The 21,339-nt window shown below is 37.3% G+C and overlaps 1 protein-coding gene across 8 annotated transcripts in view; it reads left to right on the top strand.

The window, feature by feature from the left end:
- Positions 1 to 13,868, top strand: part of PLCB4 (phospholipase C beta 4) — a 180,754-nt gene extending 166,886 nt beyond the window's left edge. For 7 of the 8 annotated variants that reach the window (XM_081940159.1, XM_081940155.1, XM_081940157.1 and 4 more), the window contains 5 exons: positions 137 to 238; positions 4,468 to 4,525; positions 6,346 to 6,432; positions 8,762 to 8,798; positions 11,879 to 13,868. In XM_081940159.1, the coding sequence (XP_081796285.1) occupies positions 137 to 238; positions 4,468 to 4,525; positions 6,346 to 6,432; positions 8,762 to 8,798; positions 11,879 to 11,967 (373 nt within the window). In that variant the 3' untranslated portion in view covers positions 11,968 to 13,868. The remainder of the gene's footprint in view (positions 1 to 136; positions 239 to 4,467; positions 4,526 to 6,345; positions 6,433 to 8,761; positions 8,799 to 11,878) is intronic. The other variant, XM_081940160.1, reaches the window with a different exon arrangement.
- Positions 13,869 to 21,339: the final 7,471 nt, after the last annotated feature.

Genomic DNA, 21,339 nt, shown 5'->3' with positions numbered 1-21,339 from the left:
CCACTCTCCCCACCCCCCGCCAGCCCAGAGAGGAGAATGACAATGCTGATCTGACCCTCGAAGAAATCCAGTTTGACACTCCTGGTCTACAACATTTAAAATTGAAATTTAAATGCCTTTTTTTTTCTTTTTTTAGAGAAAGTAAAGAAATGCGTGCCAACCAAGCAAAAATTTCAATGGAAAACAGTAAAGCCATAAGCCAAGATAAATCTATCAAAAACAAAGCTGAAAGAGAAAGGTACATATTACATTGTTGGTTATAGAATAAGTTTTCTTCAGGAAGATTCGTGGGCTACTTTGTTTAACGTGAGTAGAGCAACTTGTCTTCCCAGCAAATCATTATTACTTAATACAGTTGGAACCCACCCCAAAAATGTAATGTGAATTCCATTATATTCAAGTAACATTCAGGGGTGAAATTCAGCAGGTTCTGACAGGTTCTGTAGAACCTGTAGTGGAAATTTTGAGTAGTTCGGAGAACCGGCAAATACCACCTCTGGCTGGCCCCAGAGTGGGGTGGGAATGGAGATTTTGCAATATCCTTCCCCCAGGAGTTGGGAGGGAATGGGGATTTTGCAGTATCCTTCCCCTCCACACCCACCAAGCCACGCCCACATAACCGGTAGTAAAAAAAAAATCAATTTCACCACTGGTAACATTCCAATAAATATTTGGCTGAAGGAATTAGGGGCTATTTTGTCCTGGAGAGAGAGGAGCCTTTCTGTATTTCTAAAGTTTATGTACTTTTGCAAATATTGGAATTCTTCTAAGTGTTGTGTTCACTTCCTCTTGGGTGGGATTGATGATTTTGTGACTATATAAGGGCTAGAACTGAGAAAAACAAGATCTCAGTTAATATGTATGATAGCTGTTTGTCAAGGCAGATATATGGTAAGAGTCATAGACAATTAAATTAGCATTTCCTTGCTTCCCTCTTGTTTCTTTTTCCATAGCTTGTAACTGACCACTTTTCAAGAGTCAATTACATGCATTCAGAAATATGTTACTAAGAGTTAAAAGTCCATGCACTATTGTCCAACTCATTCCATATCGTGGTGTGATTTGGACCATATTCTGTTCTAACCAAAGCTTCCTTGCTAATTCAATTCAAGTCCTTCATGGCACAAAACTTCCACTTCTATCCCCAGATTTATTATTTCAGAAAAGTTTATTATAATGGACAAGTTCAAACAAATGTTAAATGTTAATAATAAAGAGTTGTGGGCTAACCTTAGATAGGCCATTGTTACAAGAGACCTGGATTTTTATTTACCCCATTTACATACAGATACATTGACCTGTGTGGAAATGAGTGTCCTTTTTACCTTCTAATTTTAAGGGAGTCACTGGATTTCTCATTGCCCTCATTCCAGCTGATACAGTGCAGCTGGAAAAGGAAGAACAGTCATACAGTCAATTCCTAGTACTATATCAGGGGTGTCCAAACTTTTTTCAAAGAGGGCCAGATTGGATGAAGTAAATATGCTGGAGGGCCGAACATTTTTCCGAACATTCTTTGAACAATTACAATTAAATGCAAATGAATTATTTTATGCCAAGTTAATTGCAAATGGCATACTTATGTTTTCTCTGGTAGTGTCTTTTGATATTAAATTCTTTATAAATGGCCACAGTCTCTTGACATATCAGACAAACACAGTGATTCCGTATTTCAGTGAAAAAAAATCCACTTTCCACCTTTCCTGGAAACGGCGGACCTCACTGTCAACTTTCCTTTTCTTATTTATAGTCGCCATTTTATAAAATGTCAGGATCGGGCTTCCGATGTGGTCCTCTCACTGCTCTCCCTCCTGTGGCAGACAGTCTTCTGTTGCTCCCAACGCGCTGCCCTCAAGCAGAAGATGTAAATGCGGCCCTCCCACGGCCCTCCCTTCTGATTGAGGGCGGCGCGTTGTGAGCGACAGAGGGCGGTGACGTCAGGATCGGGCTTGATTGCGCTGGGCACCTTTGCACCTCTCTTTCATTCTCTACATCGCTAAGATGTTAATAAACTTCCCCAAAGTTTAGACGCGGCAAATATGCGAGCGCGCACACACGTACGCTTATTGATACCCTTTAAAAACCTTCCGATATTTGTTTATAGCGGCTCATGTGAGCTTTAATGGGCCATCTCCTCTTTTTTCTTTTTTCTTTTTTCTTTGGTCTCTTCAAGCAGAGAAGTTAATGCATGGCTGAATATTTTCTCCTTCCTTCCTTAAAACAAAAACAAAAACAAAAAACCAACCCACCTTGGGGGAAGGTTCCTTGCTTTTCGCCTGCCAGACCTCTCCAAGCCCGGCGGAGAAGCTACAAGTATCCCTTGGCCCCGTGTTTCACGTACTGCGCCTGCGCTGCCTGGTAGTTTGCCCATTTCGCAGCCTGTGTTGCGAAGGCTACGGCGCGCGTTCTTCGGCGATACCCGTGAGGCTTGGTCTCTCGTTTCCTCAAAAGGCACCCTTTCTCTCCCCCCCCCCCAAGGGAGACAGAAGTTTCCCCCTTTTCTTTGGTATGAATGTGGCCTTGCCTGTTTTTAGGCTGGCCTGTGGATGACAGGTACCTTTGCTGTAGGACAGAGTTTCTCAACCTTGGCGACTTTAAGTCCTGTGAACTTCAACCCCCAGAATTCCCCAGCCAGCTTCCGATGCGGCCCTCTCACTGCCCTACCTCCTGTGGCAGACAGTCTTCTGCTTGCCGCCCTCAATCAGAAGGGAGGGCCGTGAGAGGGCCGCATTTACACAGAGCAGGGAGGGCTGTTAGAGGGCCGTATTAAACCGCTCCCCGGGCCGCAAATGGCCCGCGGGCCGGACTTTGGACATGCCTGTACTATATATAGGCAGAAAGTACAGGAGGAGACATGCATTCACCCTATGAACAGATACATGCATTCTTAAAGATAAACTAAAGGTTTTTAAATAAAGATATGGTACCAGAGTGAAATCAGAGGCCCAAGAGAGATTTACTGATTTCCTTAAGCATAACTAGCTCCATTTCCCCATTTCCACATGCACTTTCTCACTTGAACCACTCAACTAGATCCTACCTAAAGCCCCAGCTAAGGCATTGAGAGAAATGGGGTCCAGACACAGAAGCAACTCCTTTCTTTGCCTCACTCAATTTTATACAATGACTTGTTGCTAGGCAGATTCACAGATAGGTATTTTGTACTCTGAGTTTAGGTCCTGGAGAAATGAGCGAATTCTACGATTACCAGATCTTTCAGCATAACCTGCTGATCCCCCTTCCCCCTTTCTTAAGAAACTTGGGTTTTGCAAAGCATGGTTGTGTAATGAAGGTTTAGCCTCCTAAATTTTGCATAAGCAATGTTACTCCAACACTTCATTGGAATACAAATTGTGATCTTTCTACGTTTCATACGGCATTCCTTGGAGATGCAAAAGCCAAATAGCCATTAAAATGCTGTGGGATATTAACAAACAAAAAGGCTTCAGCAGAATCAATCAATCAATTGATCAATCTTTATTATGGTCTCAAACCAGCAAATAGAAATATTAAAGCAACAACAATAATAGTAAAAAATAAAAGACAGATTTAACTATATATTGTGATTGGTGGTGGATTAACTGTGGGCAATTAAAGTTTGCCTAATTTTACATACAGCATAGCAGAGTAGCAGAATCACCATTGTGCAGTTGGAAATCCAACTTAAAAAAATATTTTTAATAACCAGTGTCCCTTCTTTTGGTCCATTTAAATGTCAAGCCCTCTGCAATAATATAGGATAAATTCAACAGTTCTCTAAATATCTATATCCACATTTTTCTGGATTTTTTGAGCTATTGGCACATGTTCTTTATTCATAACATTTTTCCATGTCTTTCAGGTAAACTTTCTTTTTTCAGCTTTAAACTTAACACTTATAAGGTGACAACATTTGTCTCTGAGACTGGGACTGTCAGGAATAAAAGTTGACTTGTATGCTTAGATTTAACTTTACCAGTGCTGTCTGTATTTCAGCCTTGGATTCTTCTTCATTTCGTTGCTTGCTCTTTAGATCTGCTGGGTGTTTTTTCCTCTCTTCTAACATGATTAATTTTAGATTTAACTAAAGAAACCAAATCTGTAGTTTAATACTAATGATATAAATTATTGGTTTATTCCCCTTTATAGCCTAGATAGTTTGGTCTGTTGTTTTTAGTCTATTTGTTTTATTTCACTTATTTCATACTGTTTTATCTTTTGTACTATAGTGCCATATCTGGTACTCATAGTTGTAATACTAATAAAGATATAATTATTATTGTTAGATCTTAGGGTTAGAAAGTGTTTTAGTTATCTGTTAATAGTCACTTATTCTAAACCTTAACTTTTTATTTCTGGAATGAGTGTAATTTGATATATTTTATACTGGTCTGTGACTGAAGAGGAGGTGGGCTCTTAGCATTTTTTCAGTGACATTTTGATGTGTAATACAACTAGACACTACAGTAGTAAATATATCATTCATAGGCGCGTGAGGGAGCTGAATAGCAGTAACACAAAGAAATTTCTGGAAGAAAGAAAACGGGTGAGTAGTTAATCATCTGAAATATCATAAACTTTTTTTTAAATTGGTGAACTGTTTTCCAAGATCTGATGGAACTGAGTAGATTGAAAGACAGAAGGTATAGTGGAAATAGGAACTGTTCATGAAATAAATACCATATAGCATTTTTACAAGTCGTGATTGAAAAAAGGAATATTGAGGACTTTGGGTCCAGACCAGGACAGAAAAGCTTATCTGTGACTAACTGAAGTCTGAAGGCAGATCATTTTTTCTGCCCTAGTTCTGCTAGATATTCATGCGCATTTTATCAGATTATCTGCCTTTCTCTAAGCATTTTCCTAATTTACAAAATCTTTCCCTGAATATAATATATGTGTTCTATAGTTTATACTCTTCATTAGGTAATTTTAAAGAAATTTCACATTGTGAAATTAAGAAATATACAAGCATCAACGTGAATTTTGATTCAGGATATGTTCAGAAAAACACATTGGTTAAATTTGTATCTAGAGATGAACAGAACAGACTTCTCCCCACCCTTGATGCTGTTGATTTCCCTGAGAACACTGTAATTGAAAGTACCTGAATAGGAATGTCTCAGAAGGAAGGCTGAAAGAAATGATCTCTATTCTAGACAGTTGCATGTGGTATAGCAGAATTGGTTTGAATCCAGCCCCAGCAATCTCATCCATATGCAGCCTGTTTTGGAGCATATTCTAAACATTTTCCTAATGAAACTTGAACTTCTTACAGATTAAAAGCCGGAGACACTAAATTCACTTTGAGAGTTTCTTTGACTATTGCTCTTTTATTATTTCACAAATATTTTAGAAGGTGGAAGAAGATAGTTTATATAGATAATATTACTCCTTATCCAATAAACGATGAATCTAGTTACACTGTTTGTATTTGTCAATCAAGGGATCAGTTTATTATGCTTAATTTTTACCCCCAAAAAATTATGGATACGAAAAGAAAACTATGGAAACTCAAAATAATACTCCCCATCAACCCAATGCTCAGACATCATTTTCTTATTATTCTCCCAGTTTAGCTTTTGGAATGTTAATTACGCTGGAAAATAATAACCTAGCGCATTGCATGAATTCAATCTGTTTGCTTGGTTTCTGATTTAGGGTATTATGAGGACACAAATAAATGGTTTGATCAAGTAATCACTTTCTACTTGTTATGTGTTCCATGGCACTGTGTTTTGTATGTTTGATGATGTGGGACATTTATAGCCTATGCAGCGACATGACTGAGTTCTTTTACTGCCCTTGTCAGAAAGCAACATAAGCCCAGTGGGGTAGACAGTTCAGCTACATTGCACCCTGCCCTAATGTCATTTTCAAAGAAACACAGTCCTGGAGGGACATTGAAGTCCTTATAAGAATCGGATTTTTCCTTTGGGTCATTCTATCAGTACAAAGAATTAAGATGGTCTGTGGAATTGAATGGATGCTAATATACTAACCCTACATAGGTGTCTTACTCAAAGTTTATTGAGAATCTTCTATCTAGCACAATAGTGATTTTATATACAGCACCTAAAAGCATAGGGTATCCAAATGAGAAAATCATCTCATGGTTTTTCCTCAAGCTAAAGATCAGCTTCATTTAATTGTATAATGCTCTCATCACATGAAGGAGATCACGGGAAGTTCCTTATTTTCCTTTTGTTGTTGTTGTTGTTGTTTTGAATTATGTCCCCTTGCTATGTTCCATACGGCAAGAGTTCGTTCAGAAAGCAATATTTTGGGGAGAAGCACTTTGAAAAATCCATGTAACACAAAAGAATGTGGTTATTTCATTTTCCCCCTTTCTGGTTTTGCTTACAGTTGGCAATGAAGCAATCAAAGGAAATGGATCAGTTGAAGAAAGTCCAACTTGAGCATGTAGAAATTTTGGAGAAACAAAATGAGCAGGTAACAAACACCTGGCTGTAAAAGAAAAGGGAATCTAGGAGTTGTGACCTGTTATCTGGTTATTGATTTATCTGAGGCAAGAAACGTATGACTTATTTCGTTCATATGGGTATCAGACGGAGCCTGACAAGTGCCCTGTATGTCATTTATAATATATAGACCAGGGGTGTCAAACTCATGTCATCACGGCGTCATCACGTGATGTAACAGAACTTTTTTGCCCTTCGCTAAATGGGGCATGGTTCCTGGCCAGCGCATAAAGCATCTGGTCCATGGATGGGGAGTTTGACAGCCCTGCTATAGACCATGCCAATATATAAACCAGCACTAAGAATACAAGTCTACAAATTTCAAGTAGGCATGTTTAAGTTTCACTCCAAAGCATTATGTTAGCTGTAGCCTACAAGAGAAGCTTTGAGCTGTGCCTGTTAGGATGTCTTTTTGTGTCCCAATGGCATTTTGAGAGGTAATGAAAGGACCCCAGTAGCTGCTTGCTGAAATGGGGAAACCAAAAGAGATGTGCTGTATTACTGGAAACTAATCTTATGCAAAGCAGACATTTAGACAGAACTGAAGTCGTTTCAATCTCTTTCAATATTCGCTCTGACATGTGTGATACTCCCTTAGTGGAAGCAAAGCCAATCTGTAAGCATCTTTACTGCTGCTTCTACTATTGCTACTATGACAGACAAAGGAGAAGCAGCCTGCTGCTCTTTAGGTTTTATGGATTTCAGAGTCCCAGTTAATATGGACAATGGCAAGTGATAATCAGAATTTTAATCTAGAACATCTGGGACATAGCAGATTGCCTACTTTAAAAAAAAATATTGCAAGGAAATTTAAATGTAGTTCCTGGTAATTTTTGTTATAGAAAAAAATGGTGTTTTTCAGTTCAGTTATTGTGAAAACCATGCTAAATGAACAAAGACAGATAAAGATCAGTTTTATCCTCTTTTGTTGAATTCAGTATGGTGTGAATAAATCATTCTTTCTTAAGTTAGGACATAAAAACATTGTAGGTTTGTCTAAAATCAGAATCTTTAGAAACTACTCTAGGTTCCATGTAAGTTATTTATTGAGCAATAATCTTATTTTCTGCCATATTCTACTATACATGGAGAGGCAGAGTGAATGAGCATGTGCTCATTTGGTATAATGTTATGGGGCTGGACTAGCAGCAGGGAAATCTGATTCTAGTCCTAGCTCAGGCACAAAAACATCTGGTTGGCCTTAGGTCAGCAGTCCCCAACCTGTGGGCCATGGCCTACGACTGGGCTGCGGCCTGTTTGCAACTGGGCTGCATGAAGAGAAGGCCAGTGTGCATGCACGCGCAGCTCAACTCATACAACTGGCAAGCCAGTGCACTTGCATGGCACGTGCAGCTCAACTGGTGCAGGTCGAGCTGCACGCGCATGTGTGTGCATGCTGACCCACCACTCATGAGGCCCAGTTCCCCTCTTCCCCCCCCTTCAGTCGGGCCACCAAGCCGCAAAGTTTGGGCTCTCCTGTTTTAGGCCAATCACTCTCTCTCAGTTTTAGGAAGAAGGAAATGAAAAATCATTTCCAAAACTGTTTCCTAAAAAACGTCATAACTGCGTAGATGTGTCCAGGCAGCTGTTAGGAATTAACTGTGACTCAAAGATGATACAGTGGTACCTTGGTACTCAACTATTTTCAAACTCATCAAATTTAGTACTCAACACAGTTTGATATGAAAATTTTGTCCTGGTACTCATTGTTTGTTTGGTACTCAGAGCACAGGCTAGAACTTTTCAGTGTCGACTGCCTTGTGACTCACTACATTACTCTTTATGGGAAAAAATTGTTTGGTACTCATAGCTTTTGATATTCATTGTGCCTCCTGGAACCAATTAACATTGAATACCGAGATACCATTGTGTAGCTATGTAGATGAGAATGATGCATTAACTGCTTTTCATAACTTTATCATTTCTGCTATAGTTCTGAATATTATTTCTACATAATTTCCTTCATTACTGACATACTCAAAAACTATTTCTGGTTTGATTAATTTTTTTCCCCTGTCATTTAACTCAACTTTATCAAGCTCAAACAAAAATTAGTGACTTGCACTAGAAACCTATACCCTGAATATTGGTATACCCATTAAAGGGTTTGCGTTTCTCTTTCTTTCATTTTGAAAATAAGGTGAAAGTAGAGAAAGCCAGACACGGACTAGACTAGACTAGACTAGAACAGAATAATCCTTTTTTTCTTGCATTTATATGTTGTTGTCATCTCACTTTTCATTCATTTTATTTGCTTCATTGTGTTGCTGAACTTTGTTGTTATTATTTTTTACAAACAGCTTTTGAAATCCTGCCATGCTGTCTCTCAAATTCAAGGTAGGATTTATGTACCTTGAGCAAGCTATTGCTACTATATAGATATCATTTGATGACTGATCCATATTGGCTTGATTTGGAATCAGTTTGGTACTTAAGAAGGTTCCAAGAATTATGCTGACATGCATCATGTTGCCCGGTGTACACACTACTAGGGTGTGTAATCCCAAAAGCTGGAATTGTAGTTGTAGGCTTTAAATTTCACAGATGGCTAATTTCTTTTAAAATACATCTCTTAGTTTTGTATGTGTAGTGTCTTATTCATGTCTAGGTTTCATACAAAACATTTGCCCACAATTATGAATCATCCAAACATAGGCATCATACATAACTGATAGCTACTTATACTGAATAACTAAGTGTGTGCATTGTAATTGGTCAAATTCTGCATGAAATTGGAGTAAGTCAATTCATTCAAAGTAAACAATTCTCACTTTTTGTTGATAAACAAATCAAATATGTTGCCCGGGGGAGGGGGGAGACCACCTAGCTGCAGGAACAAGTTTTTCAGGGACTCTTCAATCATCATATTTTAGGGAAAATGTGTCAACATTTTTGCTTGCAAATGTCATCCAGTTTCATCAACAATTTTAGTTTTCCATATTTCACATCTGACTTGAGTCCAGGCCAAAATGGACAACTTCTGATTTAGACCTAGCAGTCAGGGCTACTTTTTGAAGCCTGAAACTTATTCAGATTAGAAACATTGTAGTTTAGATAGAACACTGTAGTCTCTCTCTCTCAGCCCTAGGAAGGAGGCAAGGGCAATCCACTTCTGAAAAAACTTTGCTAAGAAAACTGTAGAAACTTGTACAGGTTGTTGCCAGGAGTCAATGCTAACTTGAAAGGGCCAAAAATAAATTATTAATTTCCATTTTGTATGCCCAGCACTAGTGGATATTGTAACATTGGTACAAACACACTTGTCCGATTGAGATTTCTCTGACTTTGTCGTCATTATTTCCAGCATATTTTTAATTGTATCTGAAGCATGTGATCAAATTATAAATAATTTATATAAGTAGCAATTGTCCCTTTTTTGGAGCCATTGTTTAAAACACTGTGCATCCTGTTTTACAATAGGGCTCCAAGAAGTACAGGAGAAGCTCCTGTTTTTCAAATCAGATCAGTCTGGTTTAGACAATAGGGATGAAAAGATAAACCAAACAAAGTGAAAATCATTGAAATATAGAAACTTAATTCTCAGGCGCTGTCAATTGTTCATGAACAAAATGCTACCAGATACATCATGTGACTGAAATAGTTTTGAGGCAGGCAGGTAACATCGCCACTATTACTGTTATTAATGTTATTATTAACATTATTAATACGATAAGCAGGAAAACTTGTGAAAAAAAGACAGCATAACCTAGCACTGCCTGGTTCATTTTTCCAGAAATCAATTTTAGTGGACTAAATTGTTAACACATTATTTTCAACTAAAAAATAGATCTTTGGGATACTTGAAAAATAGATTGTAGCATAGTCAATTCCAAAATGTGCTGGTAGTTATAAGATTTCTTCTCAAAAATAATGCTCCTGATGGAGAAGCCTTACCAGGAGCCTGGCTCATTTGGAGCTGTACCAAGCATATTTTGTATCTATTAATTATTTTCTGAAAGGAGATCAAAACTGTGTGGTATGCTGGCAAAAGGGAAAAGGATATGGGGACAATAGTGAAGTAACATTCCTGAACACACAAAAAAAAAGGAAATAAAACTTGCTATTGGACTTTGACATAGACAGAGAGGTTCAAAATAAATGCAGGTAGTCTTTGAGTTATGACCACATTTAAGCCCAAAATTTCAGTTGTCAAGTGAGACATTTGCTAAATGAGTTTTGCCCCATTTTACAACTTTTCTTGCCACTGTTGTTAAGTGAATCACTGCAGTTAATAAGTTAGTAGCCCGGTTGTTAAGTGAATCTGGTTTCCCCTATGACTTTGCTTGTCAGAAGGTCACAAAAAGTGATCAGGTGATCTTGGGACACAGCAAAGGTCATGACTATGAAGCAGTTGCCTAACATCTGAATTTCGATCACATGATCATGGGGATGCTGCAAAGATCGTAACTATGAAAAACGGTCATAAGTCACATTTTTTCAGTGCCATTCTAACTTTGAACTGTTGAAAGTCGAGGACTACCTGTATTCAGATAAGTGAACTAGGAGAAATGCATGGCTTATTCCGCCAAGGGTGGGTCACTTTGACTGCTTGCTTACCTGTGCCACTTTGACAAAGGCAGTGGGTATGTGGCCAGTTGGGTCCATAAGTTAATGTGACTTCTCATGATGATGTCATGAAACTGTGGCCCATCAGAGCCTGTAAAGTGTACCTGGCAATGCCATAGCATAATTGGGCTGCCCACTGCAAAGAAATGATGCTTGGATCCTGCCTAATGTGTTAGTTTTAATTTGGACCGCAATTAAATAATACTTTCAGGTGCTAAACCATTGAGTGCCCTTTGTCCTATATAATATGGTGAAATCATCCCCACACGTAACTCCATCTTCCAGCAGTTCCTGAAGGCCTGGTTTACTTGGTCATCGAATGGCTTTTAGCTGTAGGATCCCTGAATTCATTTGGAAAAAGTTCAGTTGTTGAATTATGCCATATTGGTCGGTATTTCAAAGCGGGCTGTACTTTTTTGTCAGTGCATTGTGCTCCAGATTTGGGCTTTTTCAATTATATCTTGACTTGAAATCGGATTCATTTGCCATAAAAATATAAGGGGATGTTCTCCAAAAAGAATCATATTAATAGCATCTGCCCTAAATACTTAGATTTGTATTTGTTCAGTGAAGAATTATATTTGCCTAGTATAAAGAAACACTTTAGACTTGATTTATTCAGTATTTCTTTGCCCTTTCTGAAGCTGCAGGAAGCATTACAGAATGTTGTATGGCTCCCTTATGTTTCTCCTTTGATTCGTGGGATGATTCTGAACGTTGGTCTTTTTAGTCACAACCCTCCCTCCATAACCCAGAATTACAGCTCCAAGAACCTACAGTAGACTCAGATGTGTTGTCTCATTCCTCTCCACATTCAATCATGCTAACAGCCCAATTCTCCTGCTTTGCAGGCCAAGGAGATGCAGCAGATGGTGAAGCTAGAGGCAGAGATGGACCGCAGGCCTGCAACAGTGGTATAAAGCTCCAATGCACAAACTGAAATCTGAGGCCATCTGATTTGTATTTATTATTATTTGGTCTTTGCAATGATAATTCACTGAAGATTGGAAGATGGGATCTCTTTTGCTTAGTGTCAGGTAGCAAATCTAGGCTGAAGAGCTTGGATTTTGGGGGCGGGGGGGGGGGGATACTATACTTTATTTTTCCAAATGAGACTCTCCTCAGACGAAAGCAAATGATTTTAAAATCCAAGAGCACTACCCTTAACATGATGGTTGTCTTTATCTGAATTATAAACACAACACTTGTTTCTGTGCTTGAAATGTTTAGTCTTGTTTGACTTGCCTTCGTATTTTATATTACTGTTTGCCTGGGCTTCCTTGACTTTGGAAAGACCAACAACTCTACTGTAATTTCCCAGAATTAATCTGCCTCCTGAAACAAGAACTTCTGAAGAATATTTCATAAGATTTCCCCTCCCCTCCTAAAGAACCCTACCTTGTAATACATTTGATAGCATCAGTGGCTATCTTACCATGACATTTTGATTTTGCCATGAGGACTGCTTGGACTAAAATGTTACCAAATGAAGTGTTGCCATGGGGAGTCCACCTTTTCCAGATGTTTGTTTCCCCATTCTGTTCCTCCTCTGTCCTCTAGTTAGTTATTCATGTTTTCCTTCCAATGATGAGTCTGCATTCTATGCCCAGTCCTGATAGGGCTGTTTTAGAGGATATCCTATCCCTTTGTCTGTATCTGTGGGTTTTTTCCCTCCAAAAATATTTTATACTCTATAAACCTTGACAATGTATAATGCCACTTTGGCTGCATAGAAACAGGCTCCGTAAAGGAATAACTTATATCAGTATACGATATTGGGGAAACTTCCATCTATAAACTTTGTAGAATAGATAAATGTTCATTATTAAAGCTGTGCGGGTTATTTCTGTGTTCAGAATTTCATCATCAGCAAGTGCCATGCTGGGCTGGATATGTCTGAATTAGAAGTGGTATTTTTTTGTAAAATCCTGTTGAAAGGATTGCAGGTAGCAAAAGACTGTTCCTGTGCCATATTGATCTATGATGCTATAGTTAAAAAAATAAATGAAGGAATTGTATTTTAGGCACTCTAACCAGAGTTTACAGACTACCTAAAGGTTGCACTTCAGTTAACTTGTATCAGACCCAAATACTACTGTTTTTGTGTTCTAAGATTTAAATAAATTTTGGGAGGAGGTTGTTCTAACTGTGATAATATAAAGTATTTATACTGATTCAGTCACAATCTTGTGGAAAATTCACATTCCTGTAGCAACATTGACAGTAGTAAACAAAACCTCTGCTTGCATGTGGTAACAAACACCAGTTCTGACCAGTGAATATTGTATGGCAACACAATCATTGTCTTACTGGTAAATAAATGCAGAATCAATGTACAAAACAGAATATTTGACTAACAAAATATCAGTATAAATAATATACATATATATATATATATATATGTATATGAATTATGTGGGCATTCTTACAGGTCGAGTTGAAAAAAAATGTGTTAATTTAATTTTACACACTATATTTATGCAGATTTTCAGACTTTCATATGAGGAAATGATCCTTTTTATGTCTGTTAGATATCCAAATAATTTGCTACAGTATTAATGTGCACGTTCTCAAAGCCCACTGTAGTTACAATACAGAACAGTGCACGTCAATCTTCTACTTGGAAGACTCCATGTTATCTACATAAGCAAGACTGTGGGAAACGGGTAGTTTAGAACAAAATGAGATAAGTGATTTCAGTAATACTCAGTACTGATCACATTGTTGTATATGCGTGTACAAACTGATTCAAACTATTCCTAAAAATGGCATATGGAGATAATTATGTAATTGTTCTGAGATACAACTTTCAGATTCTCTAATAAAAAACCCTGAAACAAAGTTAGTATCTATTCTTGTGGGTCAAATGATCGTGTGTGTGTGTGTGTATGTGTGTTTGAAAACAACTTCCTCAGACAAATTTTTAAGTTTTTCAGCCTAACCTGCTTTGACATCCTTATGACTTTAAGCTATATTCTTTATCACATTGCACATGTCTCCCTAAAAAAAAACCTACCTGGTTTTACCTAATTGTACTTTTTATGGAAAACCTCTTAATCCAGCTAAATCCTATTTGAAAAATACAATAAAAAACAAATTTTATATTCAATTGCACTAGAAACACCTTTTTCTTGATGCTAACCGGGTCAACAAGTACTTACTATATGTCGCATATATGGATCATTTTCCCTCCTTAATTCTTTCTGCCTTTTCCCAATCTTCATTTCTGTGGTGTTACACAGCAGCTGTCCTTGTGACAATTAACTCTGCCCTGGTCAAGCTTTTAACAATTCTGAAACAAGTGACACTGTCTGAGTCCCATTGTGAGGTCATTATGAACCTGTTTTATATTGTATTTTTTTATGTGAGTCACTGAAAGTCACTTTTTTAATGTGGCAGCTCTAAAAATATGCTTAATAAATGTTTGGTATGATTGCCACATTACATTAAGGGACTGAAGATCTCACAGTTGAGGACCCCTGGTTTAGATGAGGCCCACTTAAGACTGTTGTCATAGTGCACAGCTCTTCTTTTTTAAGGGGGGCTATTCTTTTTTCTTTCTTCCAAAGTTCCTGGCGAGTTGGGAAGGTCTGCCAAGAATAAGCTGCGGCATTAACCACAGGAATATTAGACAGTCACACCATCTGCAACCTTCTACTTGTCTTCTGACTCCCAAGAACTCACCACATCTCAACCAGCAACATTTCTGCTGCTTACATTCATTAGAGTGGTGCCATTTTGTGCAGAATTAAAAAGGAAATGAAATGTTTGAAAAATTAGCTTCTGCCTTCCCTATAAGTTAGCCATTTGTATTTGTCCATTACTACTAAAGTATAAAATGATTTTTGTGCTAAAGTCCACAAAGGTGTTTTTTTTTAACACAACCTGGGTTTACAACTATTCCATATTCTCAATATGGCATGTCTAACATACAGAGATTTTTAAAATCCTTATTAACCTTGACTTTATTATACTACAAATATTTATGCCATCCAAATTTCAGGTCACGTCAAAAGCCAAATGCTAGACAATTTAAAGGCTGGTTGTGATATGGAGATAGAAAAAAAATGGCAATTCTACAACAGTACACCTGTTTTTTCGAAAGGCATAATCTTTATTAAGAATACTTATGATTTGCACTTCAAAATACTTTAGCTGCTATGGTTTCTGAAGTGGCAATATTACCAAAGACAAGTTCATAATCCTGTAAATTTGCTTTATAAATGCAAACTTCTCAGATGGAGATAATAGCAGTCCTTCTGTGAGTATATAAATCAGGTACTTAATGTTTTTAATGTATCACCATCTCCCAAAGTTGCCAGTTTCTTTTTTTAATTTTTTTTAATTTTCAAACAAACACAAACACACAACACATATAACATAAAAGCCTCTTCAACTACACACAGTGTGTCGATTGGTTACAATATCTTTCTCCGTCCTTTCCATAGTCATCACTTGAATTTTATCAAAATTCACATATCGTCAATCAAAATATCTTTGTATACATTGTTATTAGGCTTACTTTGTTTATCACTATTGTCTCTCCATTTTAGACAAGGTATTCTAAATATATAACCATTAATATAATGATTCATTATATCATCTTCAGTATATCCAATAATAAAGAAGTTTTTTTATCCTATTCTGTCATTCTATTATTTTAGCATTGATAACATTCTTTAATAATTTTCAATTCCATGTTTTTCCCATTATTAGTATCATCAATGTAATATATATGTATACAAATTGTTATAATTATTAAACATCCATTAAGCCTAGCTATTATTACATCCTTTCAACATAAGGCATATTAAATTTGAAGTAAATTTATATTATGACATTTTATTATATCATCCCGAAATCATCCAATGATATTACATCTTTATATTCTATTCTATATAGAATTGTTTATCTTTTATAAAAAGGCTTTTCAACATCATCTCCATAATCCTCACTTACAGTATTGTATAAAATTTCATATTATCAATCTAGTATATATAAATGCTGTTATCATTATTAATCATTTATTTGACTATAGCTATTATTACGTTGTACATAGCACTCAAAATTTAACTACATTTAACTAAAATTTATTGTGACATTTCATTTCATCATCCTGTATCCTTTCAGAATAGTGTAGTCCAATATCTCTTGCTATTTGTAAAGTCTGTATTCTAAGTGTTTTCTTGATAAGTCTTATGTGGACTTCTCTTAAGAATTTGTTCATTGCATGTCTTATAAGGATTCAAAACCCTCTTATCTGTTCCTTTTATCAGCTTAACTTTTCTTATCATTAGTGCTTCTGCCGAGATTACTCTCATTATTTCTGCCAAATTTTCTCTCCTTTCTTCATCTATATTCTGACATCTGAAATAAAGTTCCAGTTCATCGATCTCTCCTTTCCATATTTCACCCTTGTCATTTCCCTCCACTTCTCAGTTTGCTGTCAGTGTCAACAATTTTCTTATCACTTTCATAGGTCTCTGTGTTATTTTTTCAGCTCTGTCCTCAAACTTCTGTCCCTGTACTTTCTGTATTTTGATCTATAATTTCAAGCTTCTTTTCAATTCTCTCTGTGATTATTAAAACTTTTTAAATTTCTAAAAAAATTCTTTGCAAAGTTAGTGCCTTTTCTTCTTCACATTGTGCCATTTTCCAAGTTATAAACACTGCTAAAACATCCTAGACTTTTTAGGTTTCAAACAAATTCAGTGAGTTTTTCAAATCAAAGCTTTCTCTTTCCTTCAAAGGAACACTTGTATAAACAAAACATTTTCCACTGACCCTTTCAGTAAACAAAACTTATAGCTTTATCAGATATTGCCAAGCCTCTAGCCACAAGATGGCAGTACCTCTTTTCCATCTGGTTTTGCCTCTCTCTGTAAACTCCAAGCTCCAAAAGAGGGGGGAAAATGTTTAAAAATTACGCTCAGTCCAAGCCTTACGAGAGAAGAAATTTTTAATCCACGAATACAAAAAATGGAAAAAGTACAGAGGAAGAAGGAAAAAAAGAGACCAGTCCAGTTTAAAAGTAAGAGGCATTTGTAAAAAGTCCATCCATAAAAAACAAACAAAGTTAAGGTAGAAAAGATTACATGATAGTTTTAAACCAGGCTTAATTCGCTGCTTATTCTGTCTTCAATTTTATTTTAAACTCCAAGTCTTTTGGGTTTTCCCTTCTCTAATAATAAAAAATTTTCTCACCATTTTGACGCACACTGTCACTACTGTACTGCTTCTGTTTCAGGGGCTTGTCCCAACCTTCTGCCGCCATTTTGGCTGCTTCTCTTGTAGCTGGCAAAAAGAGCTTTCTCCTGGATCAATCAGGGGCTTTGCGATGCCCCTGAGATCAGCAGGACATGCTCTTCTTTATCACTGTTCCTTCAGAACAGTTTAGGTCCAAAAGGACCGTCCAGGAACAGAGATATCGACAGCAATCCTGGAGCTCTAAGATTGCATGTCGTGTCGTTGCGACGTCAAGCCCCACCTCTCTCCCCACAAACTTCTCAGATGGAGATAATAGCAGTCCTTCTGTGAGTATATAAACCAATAATATTTTTTAATGTATCACTATTTCCTAAAGTTGCCAGTTTCTGATCTAATATGATACAGACACATTGCATTTTCATCACTCATTATAGAGACATTGTCCACAAAACATCCTGCACTAACAGGGAATGCCACATTTTAGACTTGCCTTTTCACTCCCGAATTGATAATTGCACATTCAGTGTGTTGCTCCTTCCCAAACCAGCTTGATTATATTGTTCCTTTGTTTGCTAGAGAGACCCAGTTTGATCTGGTGGCTAAGGCACCAAGCTAGAAACCAGGAGACTGCCTTGTCATGAAAGCCAGCTGGGTGACTTTGGGCCAGTCATTCTCTTTCAGCCCAATCCAATTCAGGGGGGGGGGGAATAGGAGGAGGAAGGAGTATCAGATATGTTCGCCACCTTGATTTTTTTTAATAAAAATAATAAAGGTGAGATATAAATAAAATAAAAAATAAATAGGCATGTCATAACAAAGATGTGTGCTTCTTACTACTACCACCATAATCAGTGATAGTTTTATCTGAAAAAAATCATCTTACATCCATTGCCTCCAAAGAAACGTAAAAACTACTTGCATTAAACTGCAGTTTTGCTTTCTATAATGGTAAAAATCCATTCTTTCTGCCACTTTCTGTGTGGAGAAGACATGGAGACTTCTGTTCCACCCTATCAATTTTGGAAATTACATTTTAAATCACTGCTACCTTTCAGTCAATAGAAGTCAATAACCTCACTTACAAGGGCTACATTCAGGAGCTCTGAATTGAGAGAAGAAAATAGAGCAGCTGCTGTTTTCTTTTATGAGCCCAAACCTTATCCTGGAACCAACTGTCTAAAAGTTACCCACTGCAAGCAGCGTACTGTTTCCCTAGTATGTCAGATGTCTGGATTCAGTATCCTACCAAGGACAGTTGAAGTGTATGTTTTGAAAAATGTAGCATTGTCCAGAGAAATCACACAAGAACTTGGAACAATGATTCTATGATGGCTTAAGCTTTGGAGATGATAGGCTTCCTTCTACAAATGTAGGATGTCAAGGAATGGACAAAGGAATTTGCTTCTTCTGATAGCATCTTGGGGGAAGGAAATCTGGCTGGTCATTTCAGTACATTAGAGGCAGAAAATACATTTGATCAAGAACTTAGCAAAAATGACCTACTTCCAGAGGTGATATTCATCAGGTTCTGACCAGTTCTGGAGAACCAGTAGTGGAAATTTTGAGTAGTTCAGAGAACCAGTAAATACCACCTCTGACTGGCCCCGCCCCCATCTATTCTCTGCCTCCCAAGTTCCAGCCGATCAGTGACCTTCCCCTGGAGTGGAGAGGGAATGGAGATTTTACAGTATCCTTCCCCTGCCACGCCCAGCAAGCCAGGCCCACAGAACCGGTAGTAAAAAAAATTGAATCCCACCACTGCCTACTTCCAAGCCCTCCGGAAATATATATATATGAGATTTTCTTACCTTCTAAGTATTTGGTTGAAGAGTCTATGGTAGTTTGACAGTTGAGTGAATTCCTTATTATTTGTCATTTGCTATTGCTTAGAAAACATGCTAACAACAATGAACAATCCACTTTCAACTTTTGGCAGATCTCTTAAAGACATCCATGCCTCATTCCACCCCCTCCACCCCCCCCCCCAAAAAAAAACCTCAACTGGTTTGAAAATTTAATGACTCAATTTTCCCCCCACAGCTCAGGGAAAATAGTCATTGGAAATCTCAGGTGTATACGTATTTTGTAATCTCCTATTGCCCCATTTAAAATAATCTTGCTATTGATTTACAGATGCATCCCACCCCTCAACCTTGTTTTTTTTTTTTAACAGAACTCTGAATCAATTTAACTTGCACTACTTTGGTTCTAAAGGGAAGTGATTAAAAAGAAGCAGGAGGAAGAAAAAGAAGGCATGCTCCGTCATTCCCACCATAATCCAAGTGGCAGGAATTTGGAAGTGATGGAATGTCCTGCTAATTAGAATTGTTCTGTTAATTAAGATTGAGGGAAATGGGCAGTCTAGGAACACCACAATAAAATAAATAAATAAATCTTTATATGGTGGTACAAATAAACCTCTCACTTGTAAAATCAATCAATGGTGCAAAGTCAGTTGATCATTAGTCAAAAAGCTGTGGGTAGAGGAAATTGAGACACTACTTTAAACCAATGGGGGGAGAGGGAACACAAAAGAGAGTGGAAGAATAATCAAGAATAAACAACATTTGCCACTTTTATTAGAGAAAAATTCTTCCAAGCTGTCTACTGAAAGAGCAGAGCTGAGATAGAATGTTCCCCAGCGCAGAGATAAATAGTTGACAATTAGCAATGAAAAGCTGATGAGGAATCCAGGCATGAATTTGATTCGTAGTTTGAAATAAAGTTTGTCTTGCCTTTTGCAAATGATAAAAAATAATTATCCAAGGTTAATCTGTAATCGTTTAGCCAGAATCCTCTCTCCATTTGGAGCTGCAGACACTGGTTGAGAAAACCCGGCTCACAAATATATGTTCACAAATAGCATATTGCATAATAAATGACTTTGAATGGTGGGTCTTAGCAAAGATCAGTTGAAATAATAGACACTATGGAAAAGGAACACACTGTTTCTGCTGATATATGTTGCTCCACACTGCAGTCTCTTATAGCACACACATCACACATACACACTCACAGAGACAGGGAGAGAGAAAGAGAGTTGGTGAATTTATAATTGCTCTTATGTATATAGGTAAATGTTCCCCCGCACATATGTACTAGTTGTTCCCAACTCTAGGGGGCGATGCTCATCTCTATTTCAAAGCCGAAGAGCCAGCGCTGTCCGAAGACATCTCCGTGGTTATGTGGCCGGCATGACTAAATGCCGAAGATGCACGGAATCCTGTTACCTTCCCACCAAAGGTGGTTCCTATTTTTCTACTTACATTTTTATATGCTTTCGAACTGCTAGGTTGGCAGAAGCTGAGAGAAGTAAGGGGAGCTCGTTCCGTTACACATGCTAGGGATTCGAACTGCTGAACTGCTGACCTTCTGATCGACAAGCTCAGTGTCTTAGCCACTGAGCCACCGCGTCCCTGCTCTTATGTAAAAAGGATGCCATTTTACTAAATTACATACTGAAGAAAATACAGGGAGTTTATTAAAGCAGCTACTTCTTCTCTTCCTCCATTTCTTCGTTTCATCTGAGTAAAAACAAAGAATGCTTTACATACATTAACCAACACATTAAGCTATTGTATTGCTTAAACTGTGTACTGATCTGTAAATGTTTGACATTTATAGCTACGTTTGGTTTCCTGCACCAAATGTAGCTATAAAAATGCTTTATTTTAATGGCCTGTATTTTTCCTCTGGTGACATTACATTTTAATTCAAGGTGTGAGAACATTTATATTCAGAATTTGCTTGCAAATGACAAATGGAAGCAAAGAAACTTGCACATAGGATGCTAAAGGAAGATTTCTTTATGTTTTCAGCAAATATGAATTGCAATATCTCAAATTTAGTTTGGTTTTGGTTAAAAGTATAGATTTTTGTGAATATATTCTCCAGATTTTAGTTACTTTACTTCCCTCCCTTGAAAACAAACTTCCTGAAGTGCACTAAAGAAAATGAAAATGAGAAGAAATTACCTCTTCTCATCACAAGTGTTGTGATGCACAATAAAACTTCCACTATTATCAACTTCATATCATATCATATCAAAATTGATCATATCAAAATGAGGAAATCTAAGGGGTTTGACAACAGCATTATCAATCCA

Source organism: Natrix helvetica (assembly GCF_964273705.1).
Source record: "Natrix helvetica genome assembly, chromosome: 2".
NCBI classification, from domain to species: Eukaryota; Metazoa; Chordata; class Lepidosauria; order Squamata; family Natricidae; genus Natrix; species Natrix helvetica.
Note: the sequence above shows the minus strand (reverse complement) of the source record. Positions and strands in the feature narration are given on the sequence as shown.